We start from the raw sequence: 20,183 nt of genomic DNA on the forward strand, positions 1-20,183 counted from the left end.
CCACCTGGATCGTCCCCAGCACCTACCCTTTCTACTATTACTTCCAATGCCAATTTAGCCACACACCCGCACGAGATGCTCCAAGCAACGGCCTCTCCTCCCAATGCTTCCACAACAGCACTCTCATGCAGTCTACCTAACCCTATACCTGGTACCTCACAGGCTGTCTCGCAGCCAAGCGCACACCTGTATGGGACGGTGGCGACTGTATCAAGGGGGGGGCTCAATGTGGGAGGGGGATACCAATAGCACAGGAAGCACAAAGGGGAGGGAATGTTGGCAACCTATTTTTGAAAAACAACTTCCTGAGGGACCCTTGTTAGTGGTGGGAAAGGGTGACATAACAGTGGAGACAGACGCTATTGTTAATGCTGCCAATTCTCGGTTAGAGCACAATGGAGGTGTAGCTAGAGCTATAGTGGAAGCGGGAGGGGCGACTATTCAAGCTGACAGTCAAATCATTGTTGAGTCACATGGTCAGATAGCTGTTGGGGACATAGAGGTGACTAAAGCTGGCAATCTTCCATGTAGAATGAGCATACACACTGTGACCCCTACTTATGACCCTATTCATCCAGACGTTAGTGCTCAACAACTTCATGCAGCAATAACTCGCATTAATGAGGACAGGACTGTTAAAGCTTTTAAGACTGCCTGCGTCACCTGGAGCCCACACCATGATACTGGAGCTGCCCAAATAGAGCCCCTCATTCCAGGACTGTTACCTCCTCCGGCTCCTCATACACAAGGGACTACATCTGCACTCCCGGTGCCATCTCTACTCCCGCCTCAGGTGCCACCGCCAACAGTGCCAATGCTCATGTCTGAGGAGCCCACCATCTATGTCAAGTTTACACCCCAGCAAGCTGCTACTCTGTTGAACGAAGTTCTAGATCCAGAAAAACAGCCGATGCCTTTCTACAGGAGCATGACGAGACATGGGACTCTGGTGTTGAGTTCTGCCAAGAACCTAAGACAAGGGCCTCGGATGAGTTGGCTGACCTATCAATTATTATTGTTGCAAAAGGTTTCCAGATGCCTCAAAGCTGATGCAGCCATTGTACGATGACCTCAAGACGTCAGCGTTTCCACTATGTACTAAATCCGTGGAAGCTTTCTACGCTCTTAAACAGGCCATACAGTCTGCACCAGCTCTTGGAATCCCAAATTATCAACTACCTTTTTACTTGTTTGTCAGTGAAGTAGCAGGACATGCTTCCGGAGTCCTAGCACAAAAACATGGGGGAAGAACAAGACCAATCGGCTACTACTCTGCCCGCCTGGACTCTGTGTCTCAAGCTTCCCCGACTTGCCTCAGAGCTGTTCATGCTGCACATATGCTTCTGGACAAAACTTCTGATATCATCTTAGGACATCCGGTTCTCTTAATGGCTCCACACGACATAAAAGCTATTCTAGGCCAGACTCAACCTAAACACCTGTCACTACAGCGTCATATGAGACTCCAATGTTCCCTCTTGATTCCAGATAATGTCACTCTTGTTCACTGCAGCATCTTCAAACTGTCCACGCTGCTTCCTCTTTCCAGGGGGGATGTGGATGATACTGATGCTCTCGGAGAAGATGCCTCTACACACTCAGAGGATCATGACTGTCTTGAACAAATGCATGAAGAAGTAGCCTCCCAGAAAAACGTGTCTGAAGACCCATTCCCACATGCTGACCTGACGTTCTTCACTGATGGTTCCAGATTTGCAGATGAAACAGGAAGGTTCCATATGGGATATGCCATGGTTACACATGACCAGGTCATCCCAGCCGGATCCCTACCACCGCACGTCTGCACAAGAAGCGGAACTTAAAGCTTTGACGCTGGCTTGTCAGGAAGCGACGGAGAAGGTGGTCAACATCTACACGGATTCAAGATACGCTTTTGGAGTGGCTCATGACTTCGGCAGTATCTGGGCAGCCAGAGGATACCTAACGTCCAGTGGAACTCCTCTAAAACATGCTGCTACCATGCAAGAACTTGTGGTCACTCTGGATCTACCTTCAAAGGTTGCAGTGATCAAGATCAAAGCTCACGGGAGACTGGATTCTCCAGAAGCAAGGGGGAACTTCTTTGTTGACAAAACAGCAAAAACCTATGCTGTGGATCCATTTAGGAAAGAGAAAGCAGCGGTGTACGTGTCACAAGACACTGAAGAAGGGACTAAAGCCTCTCTTATGAGGATTATCCATATACATCAAGACATCAGATGATGAAAAGAAGTCATGGCAAGAAGGAGGAGCTAAAAAGGATGAAGATGGAGTCTGGAGGGTGAACACAAAGGTCTACCCCGTAATCTGTACTCCTCAGTGACAGAATGGGCACACGGTATCACCCACAGAGGCAAGAATCGGATGAATGACCTGATTTGGAAGATTTATATGGCACCTGGGATCTCTACTGTCACCCAAAATTATTTCAAGTCCTGCCTTGTGTGTGCAGCATGCAATCCAGCACCACCTCAGAAAGTTACTCAGAAACATTTGGCTAAACCACTTTATCCCTTTCAGAGAATTCAGATTGACCACATTCGAATGCCAAAAGTAGGGAAGTACGAGTATGTACTGGTAGTGACTGACATGTTCTCAGGATGGCCCGAAGCCTATCCAGTAACCAACATGACAGCCAGAGTGACTGTTAAGAGACTGATGACTGAAGTAGTCTGCAGATATGGGGTCCCAGAGTAATTGAGAGTGACCAAGTACCCGTATTCATTGCTGCTCTGACTAAGGAACTATGGACATTGGTGGGAGCTGATTTGGGTTTACATACTCCATATCACCCACAGAGCAGTGGGAAAGTAGAAAGACTGAATGACGCCTTCAAAAATAAAATACTGAAAGCCAGTTAGGAGGTCAGACTTGGACAGACATTTTGCCCGTTGCCTTATACTCAGTCAGAAACACTCCAAGGGGTTCTACTAAACTCACACTATTCGAGATTCTTTTTGGGGGGGCCTCCAAGATTGGGTCAATATTTTCCACAACAGCTAGCCTTAGGAAGTGATACTCTTGTAAATTATGCAATTGTTGTTACTAAAGAACTGTCAATAACACATGTACAAGTTTTATCATCCATTCCAGGTCCAGATTCCAGTGACGGTACCCATACTTTCTAACCTGGTGACTACATGCTGGTAAAGACGTTCATCAGAAAGACATTCCTGGAGTCGAGATTTGAGGGTCCCTACCAAGTGCTCCTGACTACTCCTACTTCAGTCAGGGTTGCTGAGCGCCTCCTGGATCCATCTCTCACATTATAAATTTGTTAGACAGTTAGGGACAGAGTAGGATCTGACCTGCTTGTCAAAGTCCAGCTACAAAGGGAGGTTTTCCACAAGGGAAAACTTGTCTCAAACTGGTGAAAACTCCAATTCCCCCTCCCGGGCAAGACGGTCGGATCTAGGATGTGTACATCAGAGTTAGTCGCACATGTGTATTTTATGTAACCATGGAGATGGAAGATTGGAGACTAATAGATCCCGCAGGTAGTAAAGTCCCGAGGACATGGGTAACGCGCTCCGATATACCTCCTCGGTATACCCATAATTAGCCACACATTCTCTGGTGTCAGTAGCATCCATATTGTCATGAAGCCTCTGATGTCATAATAACACTTAACATCGGTGGGTTAGGGAACCACGGTGGGATCAAGATAAAAGAAAAGGTTAATAAAGTATTTAGGGGGGACTGTTGAGGAGAGCCATAAGATCAAATACTTAATTAACCTCAACACATAAGATAATTGAGGGAAGCAACCCATAACATGTATTGTTTAACCTTACATAAGTTTTCCTCAGACAAAGTAAGACACTTAAGATGGCTGCCATCTCCTCTACCAGAGCCGTGTGCTCTGGTATCCAAGATGAACAATGAAGACACTGAAGATGGCCGCCATTTCCTGTATCTGCATGCCGTGTGGTCTGGTATCCAAGATGACGCCCACCCTGATGACCTCATGGATCCACCCACAGTGACGCCCACCCTGATGACCTCACGGACCAACCCACCCTGATGACCTCATGGATCCACCCACAGTGACGCCCACCCTGATGACCTCACGGACCAACCCACCCTGATGACCTCATGGATCCGCCCATGGACTTGCTCATGCCCAACCCATTAACCAATGGAATACATCCGATCACTCCCATTTTAGAGCTAACCGAGCCCCCTTACAGGAGATATATAACATTGTGTTTGACTAATAAACTTCCCTTCTTGGAGCTGAGCCACACATTGATCAAGGAGAGTTACAGCTGACTGTGTCTGGTGTATTTCTTTAGTGCACATGATCAATATCCATTAGGCCAGGAGTAGGCAACTAGAGAATTGAACATTTTATTAATTGTTCAACCCTAATATTTGTGTATATGAGGAGTGCAGTAATTGTGCTGCTCTCCACAGATGAGCATACTGCTCTGTTGTTTTCAATACTGGAGTGAGTGTGAAGTGGGCAGGCAGAGTGCTGGTCTGTACACTGAGGCCAGGAGGTGCCAGCTCTGGCTGTGAGGTTAGATAATAAATCTCATGGTGCTGTCAAGTTTGGCAGAGCTGCAGGTAAACAAAGTGGGTGCAGGGAATGAAGTGAAATTCAGGAGGAACAAATGACAGAAGCAAGAAACAAAATGTATAGGGATGTTGTATAATACAGCACAGATTAGCTTTAAAAAGCTGGATTTCGTGGTCAAACAAATTCTTTAAAACTATGTGCACATGCTATATTTTTGTTACTTAAAATATGCAAGGTTTTACAGTATGAGCAAAGGGAATTAGATCCCTGAAGTCTCCTGCACACGTTACTTATTTTTTCTTGAGAATCTGCATCATATCAGTTCTTGCAGCGTTTTTCACCCATACTAAGGAGTGGGGAAAAATACAACAAAAGCATGTCAAAAACTGTATTTTACACAGTGTTTGTCCTGCCAACACATTAGAATATGCAGCAGAATTTTCCTCAACCACCCAATTCATTTTATATCCATATCTAACGTCCTCCTCCCCGTTCATAAGTCCATTATAAGTTACCCTTACTCCAATCCCCTCATTGCCCTCTCCCCCCATTGTCCCCTCCCCACCCATCATAGTTCTCTCCCCATCTCATCATTGTCCTCTTCCCTACATCCCTCATTGTCCTCTCCCATCTTTATCCTCTCTTCATCCCCCTCATCGTCCTCTCCCACACATTCCTCATTGTCCTCTCCCCCACATCCCTTTGTCGTCTTCCCCACCCCTATCATTGTTCTCTCCCCCACCTCCCTCATTGTCATCTCCTCCACCCCTCATTGTCATCTCCTCCACCCCCATTTTCCCTTCCCTCACCCCACCATTGTCTTATCCCCACTCCCATCATAGTTCTTTCCCCCACCTCATCATGTCCTCTCACCCACCTTCCATTGACCTCTCTCCACCCCCATCATTGTCCTCTCCCCACCCCATCATAGTTCTCTTCCCCACCTCATCAATGTCCTCTCCCCCACATCCCTCATTGTCATCTCCCCATCCTCCTCATTGTCCTCCCCCCTCCCCATCATTGTTCTCTCCTCCACCCCATCATTATCCACTCCCCACTGGTATCATTTTCATCTTTCCCACTCCCATCATTGTCCTCTCACCATTAAAATCATTGTCTTCTCCCCAATAAAAACCTCATTGTCCTCTCTCCCACACATCTCATCATTGTCCTCTCTCTCAATCATCCCATCATTGTTCTCTCCCCACTCCCATCATTGTTTTCTCTCTACTCCCATCATTGCTTTCCCCCACCACCCCTCATTTTCCTCTCCCAGTGTTTGGGAAAAAAATACACTCAATTCGCCATCTATTTCCCCGAGGCATCACTTCTTTCTCCTTCACCGGCAACTGAACTTTCTAAATGACACAGACATGCACTGTAAGCTGACGTCATCAAGCTTCACATGACTGTGTCACTGAGAAAGCACTGGACAGGAAACTGAGGATGGGATCCTGCAGCTCCACTGCCTTTTTCTCCTCTAGTCAGCATAGCTGCCCCTGTGCACAGGCTATATATCCACCCCTGCCCTGCACCTCATGTAAACCCATATAACCTACTTCCCATGTCCCCTTGTTCTTTCATTACCTGTCACCAGTTCCTCTTCTGCTCTTTCCTGACAGGGAAAGTATTTCACTTGAAAACTGTTGCATGGCTCTGCCCACACAAGTCACATGGGCATGATGTCATCACAAGTCTTTCACCTCTATCATTTATCTTCTGTTGGGGTGGGGAGGTGATCTGTGCTCCTCTGCCCATGCAACCCCTTCCCCCCCAATAAAGAGGCAGTTTTCATACTGTGGAGGTAAAAGGAAGGGGGAACTTTAGAAAAAAAAACATTCCCTCATAGTGGCGCCACCCTCTTCCGCGCAACCTTTCGCCCTGGGCATCGGCCCTCGGGTACCTAATGGCAAATTAAGGCTTGCCTGGGGTCATCACATGACCTCAGGGTACAATACCGACGATAGGCATATGCGATTACGATCATGGGTGATCAATCCTGCCATAGTGGTTCTTGTAACCTCCTTTAACCAATTACGGTACATACAGCTGTCGCAATTAACAGCAGTAGTTAAGAGATTAATTGGCCCCAGTGGGTTCCAGAACCAGCTCGGGCAGATACCGCAGGATGTCAGCTGTCATGTACAGCCATCTCCCACAGGAATTTTGGCTCAAGAGCGGCACTATTCACTTATTCCCCGGCAATGAGGGAATAAGGCCCCTTAATGACCCCCGTTTTAATGCATATAGGAAGTCATTAGGGGTTAACATTGCTATCATAAACTAAATTATTACCCTCTCCTAGTGTATCCTCACCCATCCCCTGCAGACTGAGCCCTCGCTGGCAGGGTCCTCCCTCCTTATGTACCTGTGTGCCTTGTTTTTAGCTCATGTTTAATATATTTGTCTATATTTGCCCCGCATTCACATGTAAAGTGCCATGGAATAAAAGGCGCTATAAAAATGTATAATAATAATAAATTACTTCAAAATGTTGCTAAAAACATTTCTAAAATAATAGAAGTCTTTCCTATAAAGTGTTCTGTTTTTATTGCAGAATAGAGAGCAATTTGTGCTAGTAATAAAGGAAGAAGTCATTGAAAAGCTCTGATGTTTGCCTTCAGATCCTTAACACTTTAAAAATCACTTTGTGATAGAAAAATATGGCATCAGTGTGAACAGATTCTTATCACACTGTATACTAAATGGAACCTGTCAGTATCTAATCTGTTAGGTCTCTGAAATACAGACTAGGTAATTTCATAATTTAATTTTCCAATCCATTAGTCCATGCGCGAGTAATCTCCTTTCACATTTTTATGTAAAAAAGCTGCAAATGCAGGGGGCTTGCTCCTGTAATTACATCTTTCTGGATTCTCTCCCTTTTTCCCCAACCATTGCCATCCTAAGATCACTGAATATGATCACTCTTGCTTGAGTGACCTGCTGGAGATCTCACACAAGTTACCGTCATTCCCTGGTCCTGATGACGTTTTCAGAGCTGGACAATAGGTCTGCGCCTGCGCGAGATCTCCAGTAGGGGAGGCAGGTTACTCAGACAATAGTGACCTGTCATTCAGTAACCAGAGGACCGTAGTGGGCGAGGAAAAAGGAAGAGCCGTTAGAGAGTTGTAAGTGCGGGCCAAGTCCCTTGCACATGGCGCTTCATTTACATAAAAATTTGAAAAATGATTACTCAGAAATAGAAAAAAGGATTGAAAAAACAAAGGAATGTAGGTAATCTACATTACAGCGACCTAACACAGATTTGATCAATTGGGGCTACGAAAACCTGCTGACAGGTTGTCTTTAAGGAGCTATGGAGAGTTTACATTTAATGGGATCTTCCTGGGCCTACCATATTCATGGCCAGTCTGTGGCATAGGTCATCAATATAAGATCAGTGGACATCCCCACTGCTCTGTTGCCACCTGGTGCTGTGTCGGCTGGAACGCTGTTACAAGCTTCAGGTGAGTGATGTCAGTATCGGATGAAGAACCCCTAAAGATCAAGTATTAATCCAATATCGATGGGTTATCTTAACGATGGAACATCAATATCTTAGTCTTCTGAGAAAACCCCATTTAACAAGTTTCATATCTATATATATAAGAGGCATCGTGATTACTCGCTAATCCCGCCCCTGCACAATAGCTCCGCCCCCACCACATCAACACACATAATCCTGCCCCCCACCCCATTACCACACACAATCCCGCCCCCACATCACCACACATAATCCCGCCCCCACCACATTACCACAGAAATTCCCGCCCCCCTACCACATTACCACACATAATCCCGCCCCCCCACCACATTACCACACACAATCCCGCCCCCACCACATCACCACACATAATCTCCCCCATCCCATTACCACACATAATCCTGCCCCCCACCACATTACCACACATAATCCCGCCCCCAACACATCACCACACATAATCCCGCCCCCAACACATCACCACACATAATCCTGCCCCCCCACATCACCACACATAATCCCGCCCCAACACATCACCACACTATTGTTATTAACTTCATTTTAAGTTAATCTACCACCTGCGTAAGCGCTATTGAATGTTGTCATTATTTACTTTAGTTTAATCACCAGCAGCGTTAATTAGATAGCAATGAGCGTGCCCCCACTACATTACCACAGATAATCCCACCTCCCACCACATTACCACACATAATCCTGCCCCCCCAACACATCACCACACATAATCCCACCCCCCACCACAGATAATCCCGCCCCACCACATCAATACACATAATCCCGCCCCCCACCCCATCACCACACATAATCCCGCCCCCCCACCCCCACACATAATCCCTCCCCCCACCACATCACCACACATAATCCCGCCCCACAACATTACCACACATAATCCCGCCCCCAACACATCACCACACATAATCCCGCCCCCCACCTTATTACCACACATAATCCCGCCCCCAACACATTCATTTTAAGTTAATTTACCACCTGCGTAAGCGCTATTGAATGTTGTCATTATTTACTTTAGTTTAATCACCAGCAGCGTTAATTAGATAGCAATGAGCGTGCCGAGCGTTAGCTGGCTGGAAACAGCTAGTTAAAAGTTACTATAAGTTCTTACTTCTGTAGCTAAAAGGGTTTTCTTACAAAACGACTGGCCTCTCACCCTAAAAGATACAAGGTGGTCTGTAATGGAGTTGTCACCCTTTAAGACGTTCTTGTATCCTAAGGGGGAACTTGGAAAGAGTTTGTCGCCATGAGACAATCCCTGGAATGGTGTAAATAATTCTTTATGATATAGTACAAGAAAGATGTCACACAATTTCTTTATTGCTATGAATAGACAATGATTGGATTTATTGCAAAGCTGTATTGTGCAAGGCTCTAAAGCTACATTGGTATGACGCATAGCAAAGCGCTGCACAAAATGCGTGACCAAAGCCTGTCTTACATGGCCTCTTTTTCGGTTCTGGCTGATTGATGCTGTTATAAACAGTATTTGGTTATTGCGTGTTTTATTCATAACAGGATTCAGGATTTAGAGACACTTCCTTCATTATTGTCTTTCCGTTCAGTGTGAAGGGAACTTTAGTTGTGTAGCACTTGTTTCTATCATAAGTGTAGCAGGAATCCTCATCAGGTGTATTGCAGCTTCCTTGAGAAACAAGAACTGATTCACCACCAATGTCCATTTCCACAGGGTCACATTTCTTGCAACTAAAAAAAAAAATATTAGAGAAACCTGTCATCAGGATTTTATACCACAAACTAATGGCATATGTCGATACAGGGACTGGAATGCTGACTAAATCCTTACGTTGCTTGTAGAAATCCTTTTCAGTATTTCAGAGAAATCCATCACTGAAATCTTATGCTACGTTATCCCCATCCCCTGTCTGCCATACGTCTGTGACTGACAAGTCACCCTTCTTTTTGGGGACCTGCCTTCCCTTACCAGATCTCATACGGCGTTATTGTCTGGGGCGGTACAGGTCCAGATGATATTTGAGAACATCAATCTGCCAAGTGCCGCCCCACACAGTGACAGCCTTCTATTGTCTGCCTTGCTTAGTAAACCAGAGGAAGGAACTGGCATAGATAGGTAGGAGTGCCCACATGACAGCCCACATTGATCCTTGCAGCCAAGAATCAATCCTAAATGCTCCCTTTAAGGCAGAATTTATATTTTGATGCAATTTAAAAAAAAAAAATCATTCAAAACCATAAAAGTAACCATGACAGCTCTTGTTCAGTTGTACTCCTCCCTATATGGTCCAATCCTGCAAAGTTAGCAGTACGAATAGGACTGTAAGCCCATGCATTAATCAGGGTGCATGCATCATGGATAATCCCAGATAGAGCACCGTACAGATGCAGAAATATTGGAAGACAGGTTGGGCCTCATGCACATGTCAGTATTATTCAATCAGTATTTGTATTCTATACCAACTTATACTCCAGTTCATTTTTTTCAGTTAATTACTAGTATTTGTATGCCAAAACCAGGAGTGTCTCCAAAACACAGAACAGATGTTAACTTATCAATTAGAGTTTTTCTCTATATATTCCATTTCTGGATTTGGCATACAAAGACTGATGCAAAATACACCTTTTAAATAAACTTGCAGTTCTTCTCTTTCTTCCAGTATGTACAGGTGCTTTTCACAAAATTAGAATATCATCAAAAAATTAATTTATTTCAGTTCTTCAATACAAAAAAGTGAAACTCATATATTATATAGAGTCATTACAAACAGAGTGATCTATTTCAAGTGTTTATTTCTGTTAATGTTGATGATTATGGCTTACAGCCAATGAAAACCCAAAAGTCATTATCTCAGTAAGTTAGAATACTTTATAACGTCAGCTTGAAAAATGATTTTAAAATCCGAAATGTTGGCCTACTGAAATGTACGTTCTGTAAATGCACTCAGTACTTGGTCGGGGCTCCATTTTCATCAATTACTGCATCAATGCAGAGTGGCATGGAGGCGATCTTCCTGTGGCACTGCTGAGGTGTTATGGAAGCCCATAACAGTCGTCTGCATTGTTGGGTCTGGTGTCTCTCATCTTTCTCTTGACAATACCCCATAGACTCTCTATGGGGTTAAGGTCAGGCGAGTTTTCTGGCCAATCAAGCACAGTGATACTGTTGTTTTGAAACCAGGTACTGGTATTTTTGATAGTGTGGACAGGTGCCAAGTCCTGCTGGAGAATTAAATTTCCATCTCCAAAAAGCTTGTCGACAGAGGGAAGCGTGAAGTGCTCTAATATTTCCTGGTAGACGGCTGCTCTGTCTTTGGTCTTGACAAAACACAGTAGACCTACACCAGCAGATGACATGGCTCCCCAACCCATCACTGATTGTGGAAACTTCACAATAGACCTCAAGCAGCTTGGATTGTGGCCTCTCCACTCTTCTGCCAGACTCTGGAACCTTGATTTCCAAATGAAATGCAAAATTTACTTTCATCTAAAAACAACACCTTGAACCACTGAGCAACAGTCCAGTTCTTTTTCACCTTGGCCCAGGTAAGACACTTCTGGCGCTGTCTATTTGTCATGAGTGGCTTGACACAAGGAATGTGACACTTGTAGCCCATGTCCTGGATAGGTCTGTGTGTGGTGGCTATTGAAGCAGTGACTCCAGCAGCAGTCCACAGCTGCGGTTATCCCGGTTGCTTGTGCATCTTTTTTTTACCACACTTTTTCCTTCCACTCAACTTTCCATTAATATGCTTGTGATACAGCACTCTGTGAACAGCCAGCTTCTTTAGCAATGACCTTTTGTGGCTTACCCTCTTTGTGGAATGTGTCAATGACTGCCTTCTTGACATCTGTCAAGTCAGCAGTCTTCCCCATGATTGTGGAGCCTACTGAAACAGACTAAGGGAGCTTTCTAAACAGGAAGCCTTTGCAGGTGTTTTTTGTTAATTGTTCTAATTTACTGAGATAATGACTTTTTGGTTTCCATAGGCTGTACGCAATAATTACCAACATTAATAGACATGAACACTTGAAAGAGAAAACTCTGTATAATATATGAGTTTCAATTTTTGTACTGAAGAACTGAAATAAATTAACTTTTTGATGATATTCTAATTTTGTGAGAAGCAAAGTGGGTCTCTATTCAGGCCCACAGAGGATTACTCTGAGGAGGGGAACCCCTGTATGACTTCCAAACATCATTTAAGGGCAATATGGGTACAGATTATCCTTATGAGATAAGCCATATCTTTTTTGTTTTGTTTTTTTTAGGGGTGCATTTAAAAAAAAAAAAAAAAAGCTAAGTAAAATAAAGTGGCATAATAGTACAAATACAATCTAGATTCTCAATCATTATTGATAGGAGTTTATATAAAAAATGTTATAGCTTACAGGCTTAAAAGATTATAAACAAATTCGGTTCTTAATGGAGAAGTTGGATCGGAAATGTTCATTCTGCTGCTCAGTGGAACTCTGTGGGCGAAATACAAAAACATGTAATAAAGTTTTCATCTAACACTAACAATAATAATAATAATTAGTAAAGTGTGGGGTATATTGAAAACTAGACCAGTCATTTGACTGCACGCCACATGCTTTGTTTCTACTACAAAATTTCTGGAGTAAAGGTATGTGCACATCACATCTTTTTCAGGAAAGATATATATCTTGGTACCGTGTTAGCCAGTGGATAGAAAATTATTTAGAAATGAGAGTCCTCAGTTGTTGATACCTTTTAATGGCTAACAGAAAAGATGGTAACAAATTGCAAGCTTTCAAGACTACTCTGGCCTCTTCATCAGTCTATGCCTGATGAAGAGACGTATGTAGTCTCGAAAGCTTGCAATTTGTTACCATCTTTTCAGTTAGCCATTTAAAGGTATCAACCACTAAGGACTCTCAATTCTAAATATTTTTCACATCTTTTTCAGGCAGATTCGGATGAAAGAATGAACATACAGTATGCATTCCTATGTAAAAACCTGACCATTCATATGGCCTAGACTTTTTTGGGGAGCTTGCTATCATCATTGATTGAAAAGCGGTTTCTTTGTTAATCAATGAAGTAAAAAAAACATAAAAAAAGTTTCAGAAACCATTCATTAAAACCCTCCGAGAAAAAGATGACACAAAAGATGCTCCAGGAAAAAAATAATACGCCACTTTCCTGAAGTATTCTGCTTGAAAAACTTGGTGGGTTCACCTGAGTTTAAAAGATGTTGTGTTCTCATACCCATAGCCCCCCTATGGGTATGAGAACACAATATCTTTTAAACTCAGGTGAACCCACCAAGTTCTGGAGTAAAAATGTAGGAAAGGTGACAAAATAGAAAGGGTTTTTATTAAGTGTCAAAATCCAAAGATGCCAGTTACAAAAGTCTAGCTAGTGACTTTAAAATAGTTGGCAACCAATTTTTTTATTGATGGCCTATCATTAAGATTGCAGAAGCCATACAGATGAATACCTAATTAGGGCACCCCGGAGCACGAACAGATCATTAACTCAAAACTGAAAATAAAGATTAAAAACAACCACAAGATGGATTTTATCAACCAAGGTATAATTGTAATCAGTATAATGGCACCAACCTAACACTGTCTGTAGGTTACTGTGCACAATGATGCTGACAGGTTCCCTTTAAACACCAAAAAGCTTTTCTTAAAAGACTTAGGATGTTTTCCACTTGCAATGGTGTAGGTTACTGTACACAATCCTGCTGACAAGTTCCCTTTAACAATATCTAGGAAAAACCTGCATGGGCTTGAGGGTATCCTGATCATGCTGCATAAGCAGCACGTGCCTATAGAAGCTATGATTTATATCATGTGCAGTATGTAGTTTACGTTTCTAGTATAGTTTCCACATTTCAGTGGTGCTGCAGAATATTTACTCTCATATCAGTTACAATGAAAAGTGGAACGATCCTCTCTTCTGATATCACAACTGCACACCCATAAAGACCGTAATTTATCAGGAATGTGACATGAGACCTGACATTAGGAAAAGGAGACTATGAACCTCCATGCAGTTACCTCTGGCTGAATTTGTACCCAGGACTTAAGTGCACATAAAACCACAGGGCTACCCACTAAACCAATATAAAGTCATTCACGAAGATTTTAAATATTAAACATTTTCTTATAAAGCCTGGATTATTTACACTCACGTTATTTCAATATTTCTTTCTAGAATCTCTTCATTTGGATCTTCTTTTGATGGGACAAACCTAGAGGTCACCCTGATACACTTGCACTGGTTTTCCATCAAAACATGTTCTTGGCCACCATAATATTGACCTGAAAATGCATTGATTACTACATTTTGGAGAATAGAATATTATCATCATTTCGTAAAGTATCACCCCCAAAACTGAGTTTGAACTATTTATTTACACATTCATGCAGAAGACTAAGGCCTTATCAAAATCATACTTATATTGTAACTCTTGTTCAATTAGTTTTGTAAACAAATTATACTTTTCTTATATAAAACATTAGATATGTCTAACGCTGGTAGATGTGAACCCACTGGCCGGAATTACCCTGGGGGCGTGACTAAGTGGCTATCTGGTCTTCACTGGCGCCTCTGATGGCGAGGATAGGCACCAGGTGCCACTCCAGGGCAGTGTCCGGGCCTGCAGCACCTGGCCCACGGGTCAGAGGAGGTATGCAAGGTACAGAAGGGTGAGACAGAAATGTAGTCAGATGGTCCGGGGTCTCGGCAGGCAGCACAGGTTTAGATTACAAAGCCCAGGTAAGGAGCTGAGAGACCAGGCAGGACGAGAAGACAAGCCAGGTCAGTAATGTGAGGAAAAACACCTTGACTGTGAACTACAGGGTGGGCCATTTATATGGATACACCTAAATTAAATGGGAATGGTTGGTGACATCAACTTCCTGTTTATGGCACATTAGTATATGGGAGAGGGGAAAACTTTTCAAGATGGGTGGTGACCATGGCAACCATTTTGAAGTCGGCCATTTTGGATCCAACTTTATTTTTTTCAATGGGAAGAGGGTCATGTGATGCATCAAACTTATTGAGAATTTCACAAGAAAAACAATGGTGTGCTTTGTTTTAATGTAACTTTATTCTTTCATGAGTTATTTACAAGTTTATGACCACTTATAAAATGTGTTCAAAGTGCTGCCCATTGTGTTGGATTGTCAATGCAGCCCTCTCCTCTTAAGGTACCTTCACACTAAGCGACGCTGCAGCGATCTAGACAACGATGCCGATCGCTGCAGTGTCGCTGTTTGGTCGCTGGAGAGCTGTCACACAGACCGCTCTCCAGCGACCAACGATGCCGAAGTTCCCGGGTAACCAGGGTAAACATCGGGTTGCTAAGCGCAGGGCCGCGCTTAGTAACCCGATGTTTACCCTGGTTACCAATGTAAAATGTAAAAAAACAAACACTACATACTCACATTCACATCCTCCGGCGTCCGCTTCCCTGCACTGACTGAGTGCCGGCCCTAACAGCAGAGCGGTGATTTCACCGCTGTGCTGTGCTTTTACTTTACGGCCGGCGCTCAGTCAGTGCAGGAAGCTGATGGCGAGGGACGTGTGACAGACATCAGAAGGTGAGTATGTACTGTTTGTTTTTTTTACTTTTACGATGGTAACCAGGGTAAACATCGGGTTACTAAGCGCGGCCCTGCACTTAGTAACCCGATATTTACCCTGGTTACCATTGTAAAACATCGCTGGCACCGTTGCTTTTGCTATCAAACACAATGATACACAGCGATCTGACGACCAAATAAAGTTCTGAACTTTCCTAAACGACCAGCGATATCACAGCAGGATCCTGATCGCTGCAGCCTGTCAAACTCAACGATATCGCTAGCCAGGATGCTGCAACGTCACGGATCGCTAGCGATATCGTTTAGTGTGAATGTACCTTTACTCTTGACACACTGATAGCAACATCGCAGAAGAAATGCTAGCACAGGCTTCCAGTATCCATTGTTTCAGATGCTGCACATCTCGTATCTTCACAGCAAAGACAACTGCCTTCATATGACCACATAGATAAAAGTCTAAGGGGGTCAGATTGGGAGACCTTGGTGGACATTCAACTGACCCATGATGACCAATCCACTTTCCAGGAAACTGTTCATGTAGGAATGCCCGGACTTTACACCCATAATGTGGTGGTGCACCATCTAGCTGGAAAAACTTAGGGAGCATGCCATCTTCAGTGCATCACTGACTGTGCATAACAGCAGATTCTGACAGGAGAGGGACTTGAGAATGAGCACAATGTCAGTGTGCGTGCATTCTCATCTCTCTCCTGTGTGTAGCATCCTCATACTATCGTGTGATCCTGTTTGCTGAGAACAACTACTACATACAGGAAATATATGTGAACTCAACCCCTGAACATACTGACACTATGTGTGCTTTTGGCCCAAGCAGTGTAGTATGTGCAGAGCTGGGGAGTTAGATGAGGCAGTGTTCCATAGTGAGCACCATCAATCACCATAATGGGTGGGGTGGAGGATGGTAATTGAGGGAGCGGAATGGTGCTCCAAGTATTTGGCCATGTCAAGGGTGCAATGAAGTCACCTCATTAACATATATGATAAAACTTTTTATATAAAACTAAATTCCTAAAATTTGCAACAGAAGTATGATTTTATAGGGGATGACTAAATGAATGTCTAAATAGATCAATTTCAGTTTTGGGGGTGACACACAACCTTTAAATTATTTATAATATACACATGATAATATAAAATGTAATGAAGGCTTTGTTTAAAGTTATATGGTGTGGCACCCCCAAAAGAAGATGAATTGCCAAACGTGAGTCGGGGTGAGGGGGGAAGTTCTGGTCCATCCTGCATGGTATACCTCCTTGCTTTCCGCTAAGGCAACAGTTTTTTTCTGGCTCCTTGCTATCGGCTACCTATCCACACTTGTGAATAGTATAATATACCATTCTGCCTATAGTTCTTTGTACTGTATAGCTCTATATATGTGTGTGTGTTTTCATCTTGGCAGCTTTTGAATGGTAGTTATATACTGTACTCTTATTGATACATTGAGGTAGTCTGTTCAACGCTGTCAGGATGTAGTCCCTATACCCTAGACATTTGTTTTTTTATGTGGTTATCACTGATCTATACAGCATCATGTATACATACAACATTTTTGGTCATTATATATTAAATATATACATTACATCACTTCCTTAGGGCGTACTAGTTATTATCCCCCCCACTGGACACTCTGCTAGTATATTCACTCAGTATCTATTTTTTATTTTAAAAGTTGTTTTTATCCTGTATTCAATAAAGATTTATATTAATGGTCCTCTTCGTTTGGCTGGGTTTTCACATTATTCCGAAATTGGCTTGCGTCATGGTGTAGTAGAGGTTGCAATCAGTTAATGCCTTTGGTACCTGATGGTACCAATGTCATCTCTAAAATAAGGAGGGTCAGAGAGAGCTGTAGTGCCAACTGGATATTCATGACACTGATTGATCATCTCTATAATATTAATTCACTGAAATTATTTGGTTTATAGTCCAGTCTTATTTTAGTGTAGTTGATGTATGAGTTTTGTTTTAGGTGGATCAGGTTAATACCCCAAAATAGCTGAAATTTTTATGTGTCCTCTTCCTCTCTCTTCGCTTCTTCTATTAACATCCCAAAAAGGCATGTAGCAACTGCATCAAATGTGATAGCTTAAACCCAGATGAGCCACAAATACACTCAAGAAATATTGATGGTATTAATGATTACATTCATCACTAATGTCTAAGTAATAGCTGTCTACTCGCACAAACTATTCAAATTTACATAAGATAAATAGGAATACTCAGCAGCAGCCGCTGGCCAATGTATGGAGCTGTAGGTATTCTGTTATGTACGCTGCTTACATCCTGACACTGCTGGAGCAGCACATCGGTAGAGGTGCTGAGTGATGGACCCCCAATAATCTCATGTCATGGATAGGTAATTAATAGTTTAGTCCTGGACAACCCCTTTAATTTAGTGTCCAGTGTATATTTTTGTGTTCATAGTAACAGTAATTTATTTTCCTGTATACTTAACAAAAAGGGGGAAAAGCAAAAACAGAAACCAGCTTAGCTACTATATTTTAGCAAGAAGCTGATATGATGGCATTAAAATAACGGCAACATTTATAGTTAAAATTGTCACAAATTTACGATATGGTGCAGAAATTTTGGCAACAATCATATCAATCTGGAGAGAAGCAGCAGAAATCTGTGCACATACTGCAGAAACGTTTCAATCATAAAAATGTTTTTTTCCATGTGTAAATAGACTCTTACATTGCTTTATTAAGTATTGCTTGAGCTAAGAGTTGTTGTATTCTATTACAGAGACAAATGAAGTATATCCATTTCACCTACCTGTTACATAAACTGCAAAAAGTAGCAAGACTGCTGCCTGTAATACATTCAAGGTCTCCATTCCTTCTCTTCTTATGAAGATGTCCGAGACTGACTACACTATAAGAGATGGGGTGGGGGCACTTTCTGAAACCGTCAACTACTTAAAAATAACGTTTTAGTTTCAGTATTGAAAACAGATGTTACTTTCATGGACAGTAGCAAGTGTGAAAATGTATGTTTTAACACTTGTAAATTAAAATATATGTTGCTCCATTTTAGGACATAAGAAAATTATCCTATATAAACAATTACATAAATCAGTGTACAACAATACAATTTATTTCTTTAAAAAGAGCCAGAGAAAATATGATAGTTTCAAACAGTAAGGCTATCTACACACGTCGCGTTTTTGCAGAGCGGATTTGTCACAAAACCTGAAGCGTTCCTGGATACCAGCAAAGTGACTAAGATTCCTGAAGTCTCGTACACACGTTGCTGATTTGTGACTTGCAGATTTGGTGCAGATTTAAATTTACCGCACATTTCAGCGTTTTTTCACCCATTGACTTCAATAAAGTCAGTCAAAAACACTATAAAAAGGTAGGTCTAAAAATGATTGCAGATTTGCTGCATTTTTGTAGCGCTTTTGGCGTGCATTTTTAGACAGCAGCGAACGCTATAGAGCACACATCGAACACTGGCCCGTGGCCCAAATCTGGCCAGCAGGTGAGTATATTTGGGCTGTGACATCAGGGTCCTTCGAGTATATTTAGCCAGCAACGCAAGGCGGGTCATCCACCCAGTATCACACTTTCAACTATAATGACATCTTAGATGCCGATACAGTTGAAGGCAATGATGGAGGAGGTTGCGTCAGCTCTCTCACCATTCCCCCACTGTGTCTGACGTCTCAACGCACAGGCGTGGTGTGTAGAGGATCTGAAGACACCATAAAGAGACTGGAGCAGTGGGGGGAGACAGGCAGAGGTGAGTATTAATTTTTTTTATGTGGGACCTATATACTATATGTAGCACTACATGTGGACCCATTATACTGTATGGAGCACTATGTGGGGCCATTATACTATATGGAGCACTATGTATGGAAGGCAATGCAAGGTCCCATCATCATCCTGCATGGAAGACTATATGGGGCCCATTATACAGTACTAGATGGTGGCCCGATTCTAACTCATCGGGTATTCTATTCTAGAATATGTATGTATGTATGTATGTATGTATATAGCAGCCACATAGTATATAGCACAGCCCATGTAACACAGACAGCCACCTAGTATATAGCACAGACACGTAGTATATTGCCCAGCCACGTAATATATTGCACAGCCACGTAATATACTGCACAGCCACGTAGTATATAGCACAGCCACGTGGTATATAGCACAGAGATGTAGTATATAACACTGCCCATGCAGTATATAACACAGGGCACGTAGTATATAGCACAGCGATGTAGTATATTGCCCAGCCACGTAATATATACCACAGCCACGTAGTATATAGCACAGCCCACATAGTATATAGCACAGAGATGTAGTATATAACACAGCCCACTTAGTATATAGCAATGTGGGCTCCATATCCCTGTTAAAAAAAAGAATTAAAATAAAAAATAGATATATACTCACCCTCCGTCGGCCCCCGGATCCAGCTGAGGCGTTTACCGATGCTCCTCGTGATGCTCCGGTCCCAAGAGTGCATTGCTCGCAAGACCGCTACGTCATCATCTCACGAGACCGCAATGCATGGACCGGTCACAGGAGTGTCGCGAGGAGCAGGAAAGGC

General features: G+C 42.9%; 1 protein-coding gene across 1 annotated transcript; it reads right to left on the minus strand.

Moving 5' to 3' along the window:
- Positions 1 to 9,298: 9,298 nt before the first annotated feature.
- Positions 9,299 to 18,503, minus strand: LOC143772889 (immunoglobulin J chain-like). The gene is made up of 4 exons (XM_077260699.1): positions 18,396 to 18,503; positions 14,177 to 14,306; positions 12,402 to 12,482; positions 9,299 to 9,740 (listed from the first exon to the last, which is right to left on the minus strand). Exons 1-4 carry the CDS (start codon positions 18,454 to 18,456, stop codon positions 9,539 to 9,541), a joined length of 474 nt encoding a protein of 157 aa, XP_077116814.1. The 5' UTR covers positions 18,457 to 18,503; the 3' UTR covers positions 9,299 to 9,538.
- Between the last annotated feature and the right edge of the window lie 1,680 nt (positions 18,504 to 20,183).

The sequence above is a fragment of the Ranitomeya variabilis genome, chromosome 1 (genome assembly GCF_051348905.1).
Source record: "Ranitomeya variabilis isolate aRanVar5 chromosome 1, aRanVar5.hap1, whole genome shotgun sequence".
In the NCBI taxonomy this organism is placed as follows: domain Eukaryota; kingdom Metazoa; phylum Chordata; class Amphibia; order Anura; family Dendrobatidae; genus Ranitomeya; species Ranitomeya variabilis.

Coding starts and splice junctions, on each gene's coding strand:
- LOC143772889 (XM_077260699.1), bottom strand. CDS start 18,456: ATGGAGACCTTGAATGTATTACAGGCAGCAGTCTTGCTACTTTTTGCA. Junction 12,483..14,176: donor GAAAGAAATATTGAAATAAC/GTGAGTGTAAAT, acceptor TTTCGCCCACAG/AGTTCCACTGAGCAGCAGAA. Junction 9,741..12,401: donor GTTTATAATCTTTTAAGCCT/GTAAGCTATAAC, acceptor TTTTTTTTTTAG/TTGCAAGAAATGTGACCCTG.